Consider the following 12,772-nt stretch of genomic DNA (forward strand, 5'->3'; position numbering starts at 1 on the left):
ATGTGAATATGAAATCAGATTGGATTCTGGTGGGACAAGCTCACTCATTCAGAAATTCTAGAACTCTTTGCAAGGAAACAGTGGAAGTGTAGTGATGAATCAGGCAGACCCTGTCTTTCAGGATTTTATAGTTGAGTAAGAGAGACAAGCAGATCACTACTGGCAATAATATAATGAACAATGGATTTGTTAAATCCACAATTATATTAAAGCCATATTGGAGAAACTACACATTCCATAATAGATATTGATAGAGAGTCTGTGAACTGGGTACAAATCACTGAAGAGAACTGGAAATATGAAAGGCAGAGAAATGTGGAAGGGACAGGGAAAGAACAAGGCTTACAGCAAAGCGAATTTAAAGATCCTCTTCATGCCCCACTCAAGGATTTGGGATCCCAAGGAGCTTTACGTGTAATATATGATTAAAGTATTAGTCAAAGAAAGCTTCAGTTAAATTCCCAGAAGTTTGGAAAATTAGAATTTAAGTGATGGTGTGAACTTAATTTATTAGAAAAGAAATTGTGAGTAACAAGTTACTCTCATCCACAGGGTTTCAGTTTTGTCCAAACATAGATGTCGTTAAATGTTGAGTTATTAGTAAGGACATGGTGATGTTTCAGAAGCTGTGAGTGTGTACTTATGGTGAAGGGGCAGGAGTTTCAATAAAATGAAAAAGAACAAAGCCACTAAACTCGTTTTTAAAATATTTGGGGGACTAAAATATAGTGATGTGTATGTGTGTGTCGGGGGGTGTGTGCACACTTGCTTCATCCAAATGACTAAAGGTAGCACCTCTCTCTAGCGCTGGCTACCTAGAAATTACTTGTTGATAAAGCATGCTTACGTTGATTGGGAAAAAGTTTTGTTTTTATACTCAAACATTTGCATGAATGTACCAGTAAGATCCTTTCTCTCTTCCTCCTTTCATTTCCAGGCATAGATATTCTTCATCGACTAGGCCTTGGAGGCAAAGATGTAAGAGATGCATCACCAGTTACTGCTGTGCCATCGTCACCCACACCATTACCTCAGAGGGTCCAGTTAACAGAATTTGGTGTCACTTTAAAAAATAATGCCTACATCGAGTCACCTCTCATGAACATTTTACCAGTTAGCTTAAGACAGCCACTGACCATATTGATTGGGTTGCAGTCACGTAAAATGAACAATGCATTTCTCTTCAGCATTCGAAATAACAACAGGCTGCAATTAGGAGTACAGTTGCTACCTAAGAAACTGATAGTCCATGTTGGAGGGAAGCAATCGGTGGTTTTCAACTACAGCGTCCACGATGAGCGATGGCACTCGCTTGCCATCACTGTTAGAGACCGAGTGGTCTCCATGTTCGTCGAATGTGGAAAGAGATATTTTAGCACGGAGACTGCTTCAGAGGTTCAGACCTTTGACTCTCACAGTGTGTTCACCCTGGGAAGTATGTATAATAATTCTGTCCACTTCGAAGGGACAGTGTGTCAGCTGGATATAATTCCTTCCACAGCAGCGTCTGCAGACTATTGCAGATACATGAAACAGCAGTGCCCCCGAGCAGACACGTCCCAAGCTGAAACAAGCCTTCCTCACTCGGCAGTAATGCCAACCAGACACCCTGAGCATACACCCTTGCCCAAAGGATTCGGTGAAGCAGAATTGAAACAGAAGACACTCATAGAACACACACCCTTGCCCAAAAGATTTGGTGAGACAGAATTAACAAAAGAGGCACTCACGGATCACACTCCTGTGCCCAAAGGCTTTGGTAAAACAGAATTGCCACAGAAGACATTCTCTGATGGCAAAGATATTCTAAATATCAGAAATAACAATTCTTCCACAGTACAGGGAAGCCAAGAGTACCAGACATCATGGTCCCAGTTAACTTCTTTTCATTCAGAAAATGCCTCAGCTGTGACTCTCCCAAACTACAGGCTTCAAGCTAAAGAAATCATCAACAAGAAAGAGACGAATTTAAACCTACCAGTGTCTCATCATCACCACAGTGAGGCAAGAATAAATACAGAGAAGAAATTTAGCCCCCCTTTAGATGGAGCAGACAACATCACCCAACACGATGAGGAAGCAGCTGGCCTGCCTCTGCCTAAGCAGACATCACCTAGCATTGCACACACAAATCAAGAGGCCATGACTAATCTCAAGAAAAAAATCACAGCAAATCTACACACCAATGAACTCATGGAAAGGGAACAGATTTTTAACACCTCCTTGTATAGAGTGATGCTTGGGCCTTCTATGGATAACCACCTTGAACTAAGGAAAGAAGGGGAATTTAATCCTGATGCTACATATACCATTGACCAGAGCTATGAAACCCAGCCTTATGATTATTATTATTATGAGGATTATAGTGAAATGCTTGACGTGGAGTATCTGAGAGGGCCAAAAGGGGACACTGGACCTCCCGTAAGTTGGATTTTTCTTTTTAAACTATGTCGTAATACACTAACTTACCTTGTATTTCAGAGAGGTGTCTGGGCCAAACACCATAGGATAGACCAGGAGACCAGAGCTCGTTTTTGCTTTTGATGTTTGTAAATTTTAAGTAATTTGCCTGCATGTCTCAAAACTTTGATTTCAAAAATTTAAGTATACTGTATATGTTCTAAGAGGACGGCTTTTTATTGGTATTTTCTTGTCTTATGTTTGTGGATGTCTTGTTGGCATGTCTCTCTATAACACATGGATGTCTGGTGGCCATGGAGGTCAGAAGAAGGCGTTCAGTCCCCTGGAGTCACAGACTGTTGTGAAACACCACGTAGGTGCTGAGAATCAGACCCAGGTCTATCAAGTGCTCTTAACTGCTGATCCATCTCTCTAACACCATTAAGACACATCTTCATTTGATGAAAATACAACTTGAATCATCAGCTGAGTTCTAGAAGCCATAGACTGAGATAAGATGATGCTCTATTCTTGACTGGTGTTTCCTTGTGGCTATTACTTGAGGAGTTGTCTTCTTAAAGCAAACTGTTGATAATTACAATAAATCCAATAGATGCCCTGGTGTATAGAATTAACCCCTTTGCAGTGCTTGTAAAGAATTATAGGTTGCCACCTACTTTCCTCCAAAAGTCAGTGTAGTAGGGGTGAGTATTAATCTCCTAATCTCTTCCATAAAGCCTCAAATCGTTATTCCATCTGGATTTGTAAAGTAATAATGTGCTCAACAGGCGTTTCCTTAGTCTGTGCAGAACTTGAGGCAGAAGCACAGCCCCTTTGTTCTGAAGGAGCATACATTTCAATAAGAAAAATTAAGTACGTGTGTAACTATATCTTGTGGTGAAGCAAGATACACACTATTGGGTGCTGGAGAGATGGCTTGGTGTTAAGAGATAGCATTGCTTCTATCTTTAGTTCAGTTACTAGCATCCACCTTGGGCAGCTCACAACCACCTATAATTCCAGGTCAAAGGGAATCTGAAATCTTTGGCCGCTGAAGGCACTGCTCTTGTAAGTGTGAGTACACACACACACACACACACACACACTTATGTGCACATGCACACAATTAAAAACAATAAAAGAAATCATATGTGACATAATTTCATAAACTAATTGTGTGGGGTGAAAAATATTTATTTTGGAGCTGACCTCCATGAAAGATCCCAGATAGATCACTGCACTAGGTTCTTCTGACAGAATTATGTGGCACTGAACTTTAAGGGGTAAATATTTTTGATGGATGAGAAAGGCAGATTTCCCTTAAATGGGGAAGAGAGGAGTAGCAACCATCACTCATTGATGTGGATGATGCTCTAACTCACCCTTCATATGCCTTCCCTTGAAAAAGTACAATTGTCCTCATGTTTCAGGGAAAGAAACTGAAGACTGTCTTGCCAATAATAACACGGCTAGTAAATGATACAGTCAGGATTTAAATACAGATCTTCTGTCTCTAAGGCCAAACTCGTTTATGTCAGGCTGGATAATGACCGACAAAAACCCAAGCAAGCTTCTGATGAGTGTCACATTGTGGAGAATCCCAGCTGTCAAGCTGATAAGTTAGAGCTTTATATTGTTCTCCAGAATTTTGTAGATTTCTAATTAAAAAGATTAATTTACAAAACTTAGTCTGGCCATAGTCCCCAAAATAGGTGGGAAGTTCCTGGTTCCATCTTGGTGTTGTATGATTTGGACATGATTCGGGTTGGCAGAAGAGAAAATGGGAAGGTAGATTTGAGAGATGTTTTGAAGGAAGATATATAATAGATCTTGCAGGTTAAGTGGATAGGGAGTCCAAGTTTAAAAAAAAAATAAATCAGAGACTGTTGTCAGATAGTCAGAAAGTAACAATAACAATACTGAAAGGAATGGTGCAAATCCATCCATTTATCAGCAACAGCAGACGGTTGATAAGAAGAAAGGCAATGTCATTCAGTTGAAAGAGTTGGAGAAGCAAAGTTAAGGCTGGGGCACAAATCTGAGAGTCTTCCTTGTCAGTGTTGCAGTTGAAATGACAAGGCTGTGCAATATTTACAAAGAAAGCTGTGCAAGAGGGCCGGAAACCGAAGCAGGGGGGAGCTTCGCCTGCTGGTTTTAGAAGAAGAAATCAGAATAGCTGAAATGATGGCAGAGAAAAATATCATGCTTTTTACAAAAGCCAGGAACAAAAAAGATTATTTGGGGGGAAGAAGTTGATTGGCATTGCTAAGAGTTACCAAGAAGTTGAGAATGGAGTGGAGGTTCTTCTGATGAGAAGACCACAGCTGAGCTTGGAGAGTCCAAAACAGGGTGAGGGAGGGAAGATTACAGAGTGCTAGCAGAAGAATGACTGGTGACAGATTTCCATGAACTTGAAGATGCTGTTTTACTCCCTGATCTGTCTATGTAGACCTGGTGGACTGGCCAGTTTCCCAGTTTTGGGTGATAGCATTTTTTTCTGACTTCATCCCTATACAGTTCTTCTATAGTGTACTTTTTAATTTGTTATTTTATAGACACATAATTAATGTACATATTTATGTCTGCTATATTTATAATATTATCTTCTATGCTTGCATGAGACTATATGATACGTTTCTGTGTCTTCCAATTCCATCCTTGGTATGCTATCCTTGCCTGTGAGACATAGCATATTTTGTTACCTAATCATCTCCTGGTTGATGCCCTCACTTGGCAGCTGCTGGTAGAGCCCTGATAAACACACACACACACACACACACACACACATATATATACATATATATATATCTGTCATATATATCTGTATGTATGTATGATAGTGGATGATGATGTCGATCTATTTTTAGGTTTTGTGGTATGTCCACACTGCTTTCTGTAATTGACAAACTAATTTACATTCCCACCAACAAGAGTTTATGAGAGCCGGGCGGTGGTGGCGCACGCCTTTAATCCCAGCACTCGGGAGGCAGAGGCAGGCGGATCTCTGTGAGTTCGAGACCAGCCTGGTCTACAAGAGCTAGTTCCAGGACAGGCTCCAAAACCACAGAGAAACCCTGTCTCAAAAACCAAAAAAAAAACAAAAAAAAAAAACAAAAAAAAGAGTTTATGAGATTGTCTTCATCCTTGCTGTCTTTTGTTTTGTTGTTGTTTTTGGAAGGATAACTGAGGTATCTCATTACAGTTTTAATTGCATCTAACTAGGTAAACTGAACAGTTTTTACATGCTTATTAGATACTTGTATATCTTAATCAACTAATGTTCATGTCGATAATTTGTCCATGTGCAGAGATTATTTTGCTGTGAGGTTTTCAAAGCTCTGATATATTCTATTACTAATTTGTCTGAGGAATGGTTTGTAAATATTTTCCCATACTGAGGGTTATCTTTTCATCTTTTTTTTTTTTTTTTTTTTTTTTCGAGACAGGGTTTCTCTGTGGTTTTGGAGCCTGTCCTGGAACTAGCTCTTGTAGACCAGGCTGGTCTCAAACTCACAGAGATTCACCTGCCTCTGCCTCCCAAGTGCTGGGTCATCCTTTTAATTTAATATTGATTTTCATTTTCTGTGTCTAAATGCTTTCCCTTCATTTACATAACTTCACTGCATGAACGCCCCGTGCTTGCAGAAACCAGAAGAGGGCATTGGATTCCCTGGAACTGAGGTTATAGACGGCTGTGAGCTGCCATAAGGATACTAGAGACTGAACTCAGGTCCTCTGCAAGAGCAGCCAGTGCTCTTAATCCCTGAGTTAGCTTTCTAGTCCCTTCATTTTTCCTTTACAAGTCGTTTAGCTTTATTAGTGAGCTCCTAGTATGTCACATTTGCTATGAGACAGGTTTATTATGTCTTTATAAGAAATACCCCAGCGTAACAGGTTAGCACCTCATGAAGATCCTTGGTATAATTCTTTTACAGAAACACGAAATGCTTAGTGCTTCTATTTCTCGAGGTTAAAATGCTCTTTTTGAAGTGTGTTAAAGAAAAAAAAAAACCTGCACTTGAGTGCCAGCTCTAAGTTGAATTTCTCCTTCCATAATAAAAGCAAATTTAGTAAAAAAAAAATTGTGAGTAAAAATCACTTACAAAACTACTAGTTATGCTCTTTAGAAACCAGATAACATGGCTGTAGTTGTAAGCCGAGGACTTCCCGCTGCCATTTCTAGCCAGATTAAAGAGGAGAAGTGGTAGGGTTTCACCTCATCAATGCTGATGTGGGTTAGAAGTTAATGTCACTTTAAAACCACTGTCAGCAGGGAACAGAGAATGGGAGGGGGGAATTATTGTGGAGTAGACATAGGACAGATATTTGTGAGAAAGACATGATTACTATTTATCCTGCCTAATACCTTGATGTTTTCTTCCTAAGGGTCCCCCTGGTCCCATGGGTATCCCGGGTCCATCAGGCAAAAGAGGCCCGCGGGTGAGTAGACGGACTTCGCGTCATGTTGTCAGATAGAAGTGTAATATTCTAGGGTCTTTGTTTTCTTCCTAATGCTGGACAGTATGGGCATCCTCTGGAAATGTCTCTTCGCACTTAGCTCCTGCAATGCAGCCTGGTTTGTGTGGGTGTAGGCAGCCAAAGAACGCCCTGTGAAAATGTCCAGGGAATAGGGTCAACTTTGGAGAGCTGTGGCTGGTTGGTTAGCCCCTCACATTATTCTTAGTTATAAAGTGATACCAATGTTCTAAGGTCAGGTTTGTTTGGGTCAGACTGCCTTAAAATAGTGCATTCCTAGACTGTATAGTAGGAAATACCGGAGTCATCAAGTAGAAAAAGAATTATGAAGGAAAAAAGCTGCCTATGGATCAGCAGTAGTTTCTCACATAAATGGATCCCACGAAAGATTTATTGTTCTGTTAGTTAGTTTCTCTCAAACTAGAGAAATAAATGTAGATTTTTGCTGGAAAAGTCTTTCTTGTATAAACTGTAAAAGAATTGTGTGCTACAAAGACAGATGCAAACGGCTCTAACGTAACAGACTTTCTTTGCACCCTTACTTAAATCATACTAAGAATATAAAGCCAAGTCGCTGTAAAATATTGCCTTGCGCTCTCTATATTCCCACCAAACGACTGTGCATCTGAAGGTGAAGATAAATTCCCAGTGTGCTTTAGCTCTATTTAGCATTTCTGAAGCTCTGGGGTTGATCGTCTATTAGCCTCTCCTATGTCATCATCTATTCTCAATTCTCCCGCATGTCAGTCCCTCATGCTCCTCCTTCCACCTTCTGTGCGGAGACTTTGGGGACCTGCCTTTCTTCTCTCACCTTCTTTGCACTGATTTTATTCCCTCCTTACTCCAAAGCTGTTATTTTCTGACAGGATGACCTTCAGGCTCTGAATCTCAAAGATGCATGGGGTCCTGTCACTAATGTCCACCCCTCTATTTGCCCAACCTGCTAGCTCCTAAGTCTAGAACAGTCCGCTTCTTGGGACCAGTTATTTTGGGTGAATTCCTAATTTCATCCCCTATAATCGATTCTCTTATTTGAAAGTTGCAGCTTTGCAAATTCTCCCTCCCTAAATTTGGTCCTATGTGGTCACAGTCAACAAGTCAATCCTCTTTGAAAAATCCCAAACTTTAGTTGATACACCTTTTTCCTGAAGTGTTGGCTCATGGTTACACTGCTGAATTCTGTGAAATAGAGTTAAATACATTACCCTGATGTCTACAGCCACAACTCATTCATTAATCTCCTAGATCTTCCCACCTCCCTTTTTTCTTAAAGTTACCAATGTCATGGACTGTAATAGTTTCTCCTTAGTTTCATTCTTGCTAGATGTATTTTCAGTGTCAACATTGTTGAGTTCCCCAAGTCTATTTTTCCTGAAGAGACAAGTAATTGCTGAGTTATGTTCTATGTTAAGATGTGAGCCTAGAGAACACAGAGGCAGGAGTACAAAACCCATCAGGCGCCTGCTGACCTGAAGGGTTTCAGGGGAATGTCTCAGTTTCTGTGCTCATTGGTGTGTGACCTTAATTTTTCTCATGCATGAGTCAGAATACAGTAGCTTTCTTACAGGGTTGTCGTATGAGTTATTAATGAAAATTGTCAAGTATGATCATAGTTCAAGGTACAAACTAGGTTCTCAGGGAAGAGAATCGATTTTTAAATCCAGATGATAATAATTTATCAGCAACGTACAATCAAATAGACAAATATTCAAGTAGCTGACGCAATACTAGACTAGTAAGCTACAGAGTTTCTTTGTAAAAATATTTTAATCCTGGAACTAAATAGCGCAAGTCACGATGTAGTTGAAACAATAACACAATATTTACGTAACAGATTAAAACAGCATACAATGGCTGGAGGCGACATACTATGAATCTCACATTCAGGAGTTTCCAAAGCAGCTGTCAGGAGAGAGGGGTTACCTCATGATGACGAGGCAGCTTTTCAAAGGGAGATAGAAGAAAGCTGAGATTTGAGAAAGCACTTGGATAGGATGGCAGAGTCAGTGAAGCGAGACTTGAAGGAGGTCTTTATCCCACATCCCACATGCAAATCTTGGCTGTATAAACGGATGCACAGGTCGAAGAGTGCAGATACCGAAGGATCACACATTGTTGGGTTCTGACTCTTCACACCTTAGATGGAGCAGTAAGTTCTGTGCTCTGGACGGAGGTGGTGGATAATGCCACCTCGAGGCAGCATTTGATGTGAGAGATGAACTCCACTGTCCTCCTGTCTGAGTAACACAGCTGTTCTCTCCAGGGCCGGAATATCAAAGGTGGCAGAAGGCATAGCTTTGAAAATAGAGTTTTTGTTTTACGTTTAGCATTTATTTTAATGAGACTATATTATGTAACGGTTATATGACTGTCAACAGAAGCCCTGTAATTTATCTGTTCTTAGAATAATGAGACATTTTCCTTATTTACAGGGCATTCCGGGACCACATGGAAATCCTGGGTTACCTGGATTGCCAGGTCCAAAGGTGAGAAATTCCTAATGAGCAGCACACCATTTTCTTGACATCTTAAAAGAATATTCTCTGGTCGGGTGGTGGTGGCATACAACTTTAATTCCAGCATTCTGGAGGCAGAGGCAGTTGGATCTCTGTGGGTTCGAGGCCAGCCTGGTCTACACAGTGAGTTCCATGACAGACTCCAAAGCTACACAGAGAAACCCTGTCTCAAAAAAAAAAAAAATAGTTTCCTGCTTTTCAGGGTAGACTTGAGGCATAGAAAGTCTCTAACAGCCCTAGATCATGTTCTTTAACAAGGCTGTCTGGGCAGGTGGTCCTGAGCATCATAAAAAAGCAAGCCAGGTAAGCCATGTGGAGCAATCCAGTGAACAGAAGAATCCTTCTATAGCCTCTGCTTTAGTTCGTGCCTACAGGCACCTGCCCTGCTTGAATTCCTGCCTTGGGATTGGAAAATGTAAGCCAAATAAACCCTTCCTTCCCTTAGTTGTTTTTGGTCAATATTTTTTATGGCAGCAATAGAAAGCAAATAACATTCTATCTAGATTTTATTGCTCCCTTTACATAGACTCTTAGGAGCTATTGGGGGTTGTGGACTCCCAGACCCTGAATTCCCTGTGAGCGACTTGTTTTTCCTATGTTTGCAGCTGCTCTGAGCAAAACAACTTGTTTTCCTCTGCTCTGAGCAGCCTGCAGCTGCTCTGAGCACGAGACCCTGATGGCAGGCTGGTGGGTCTGCAGCTGAAAAATCCCGAGAGCTGGGGCGTGGCCAAAGCACTATATAAGTTGCCCCTGAGCACAATAAGCTTGGCACTCATATATCAAGAGTGACCCATGTCTCTGTGTCTCTCTGTGTGTCTGTCTGTGTTTTTGGATCTCTCAGCCCAGCTCCTGGCTTGCATATGGACCTGTAGTAGCACGGGAGCTACAGGCGTAATACCGTATAGCAGATAGTACAGACAAGGGGTTCTAACAATAGACAATGTCCCCTAGTCTAAAGGTATTTTAGGCTTTGTTTTGTTGAGATAAGGGTGCTGCTGTGTCAACATGGCTAGTTTTGAACTCCTGGACTCAAAAGTTTTTCTTACCTCAGTCTCCTGAGTGCTGGGGGTACCTACACTTTCCTCTATGCCCCGATTATAACTTTTATCATTATTACTGTTATTTAATGAGTTGAGTCCTTAAATATTAAAATATCATAAACCAATTTCTTAGGTCAAAAGTCTCGTAGCCACTGTAGCTTCATTGCTAGAAATGGTGGTGGTTCCTAACGGACAACTAGAAAACAAGCTTCTCTCTTAAAAAGCATCTTTGACTGAAGGACAGTGTTCTTAGTTGTATTGCTAATTCTCTTCTAAATTTGTAATTGGTCAAAAGAAAATACTGAGCATCAGGTGGGGCTTCTCGGGTCATCTTTCCTCAGTTGGTCAGCTTGTGAGCCATTTAGAAGTATCCATACATCCATGAGAGAAGATGCAGTGACTTCTCTCTTTCACACAGAGTGAAAACAGTATTTACCATTCTCTAGGAATGGAGATTTATTTGTCTTAGCTGAGAATGGCAATGAAATGTTAAGGTTTGTGATGAGCAATTTTCTCTTATTAAACTATCATCACTCCAATGCTAGAATAATAGCATTACTATTCATGTGAAATAATAGTTAATAGTGGAATAATATATTTATCTAATAATAACAAAAGTTCACTGTGTTTCAAAAGTAGCAAAGCTAGTGTAAACTTCACTATTCTACAAAGTATTATTAATAATAATATTGCTTAATGTTTATCGTTTTAAGCTTCAGTTGTACTTGGGATGTTATTAGAGATTGCAGCTTTTACAAACAAGACTGAAGAACACACTAAAAAGGAAACAACCCATGTCTAGCTCAAAGTTGTTCTTCTCTATTTTTTATTAACAGTTTTTCCACGTGAATTTAACGGGTTTTAGTCATTTCCGTGCCCAAGTGCCCTCTGTCATTCTCTTCCCTTCCCCAGTGGCAGTCACCCTCTGACTTCAGGTCTTCTCTTTGTGAGCCACTGAGGCTAATTAGAGTTTCTTACATGCCTAAGCTGGATGCTGCTTACTGGTACCTGAAGAACTTACCCACGGCTGCATCATTGAAGAAATGAAGAAAGCCATTAGCTGCTACTAGCTCCTCCAGCAGGGTCTCTGCTCCATTCATGATGAAACACTGACGGGTGCAGTCCTGGCCTTGTGGTGAAAATCACAGCTGTTGTGAATTCACAGACACATAATGACATTATTTAATATTCTACACTGTGTATAGTGTCTGTGGACACGTGACTGAACCTGCTAGTCCACACCACGTAACTTCATGAAGTCTCTCTTAACTATCATATCCAGGGCCCCAAAGGAGATCCCGGGTTTTCGCCTGGCCAAGCTGCTTCTGGAGAAAAGGTAATTATTTTTCAATGAAATAAAAAGTTTTATTTTTAATATTAACAAACAAAAGTTTCTAGGGGTCTGGGAAGATGGCATGGCGGGTAAAATGCTTGCTGCACCTTCCTGAGGACCTGGTTTGGCTCCCTAACAACTATATTTTACAAACTAACATGGTGGACAGTGCTGGCGTCTGTAACTTAAGTGCTGCGAGGCAAGAAAGGCAAATCTTAGGGGCTTGCCCCAAATTCCAGGTTTTGTTAGGGACTCTGCATCCAAATGAAAGGCAGTTGCAGGAGGGAAACCCAACATTACCTCTGGCCTTCATATGTGCATATGTGAATAAGGTCATTCATGCAGGTGCACACATGTGCACATGTTCACATGTACATGTGGGTACGCACACGCATACAAACACACACCATATGCATACACACAAATAAATATATTATTTTTCTGTTTTTAAATTATATGGCCAGAGAAGATAGCAGAAAACTGCTGAAGTTTAACAAAGAACTATTTGAAGAATTAAGTACATTATGTTCATCTTCACTGGATGATCTGTCTTCCCAGTAATGTTACTGAGTGTCTGCTGTGGACTGATGTTGCATCAGACAGGGTGAATGTGCTAAAATTGGAACAGAATGTGGTTTTTTTGTTTGTGTTTGTTCCCTTGAGATGATGTCTCATGTAAGTCAGACTGGCCTTGAAATCTCTGTGCATCTAAAAATAACACTGACTCCTATCTCTGCTCCCCAAGTGCTGAGTTCACAGGCAATTCCCCCTCCATATCTGGCCCAGGACTTGTATTAACCTCAAAGGTTTTACTGTTATTATATGTGAGCATGTAATGCCTAAATACAAAGTCATACATTTTAGGAATGTTATAAATCCTGTACATCAAGTGGTTCTCAGCCTTCCTAACACTGCAACCCTTTAACACAGTTCCTCATGTTCCCCACCATAAAATTATTTTCCTTGCTACTTCAATAACTACTTTTGTTATTGTTGTGAATTGTAAT

The 12,772-nt window shown here is 40.5% G+C and overlaps 1 protein-coding gene across 4 annotated transcripts in view; it reads left to right on the top strand.

Moving 5' to 3' along the window:
- The window catches only part of Col24a1 (collagen type XXIV alpha 1 chain), a 240,113-nt gene that overhangs the window by 15,496 nt on the left and 211,845 nt on the right, over positions 1-12,772 (top strand). For all 4 annotated transcript variants that reach the window (XR_009058690.1, XM_057794063.1, XM_057794064.1 and 1 more), the window contains exons 3-6: positions 938-2,421; positions 6,787-6,840; positions 9,309-9,362; positions 11,715-11,768. Coding sequence is in view for 3 of the 4 variants with exons in the window: in XM_057794063.1 (XP_057650046.1) it covers positions 938-2,421; positions 6,787-6,840; positions 9,309-9,362; positions 11,715-11,768 (1,646 nt within the window). In the remaining variant the exon portion in view is untranslated. The remainder of the gene's footprint in view (positions 1-937; positions 2,422-6,786; positions 6,841-9,308; positions 9,363-11,714; positions 11,769-12,772) is intronic.

The sequence above is a fragment of the Chionomys nivalis genome, chromosome 18, assembly GCF_950005125.1.
Source record: "Chionomys nivalis chromosome 18, mChiNiv1.1, whole genome shotgun sequence".
Lineage (NCBI taxonomy): Eukaryota > Metazoa > Chordata > Mammalia > Rodentia > Cricetidae > Chionomys > Chionomys nivalis.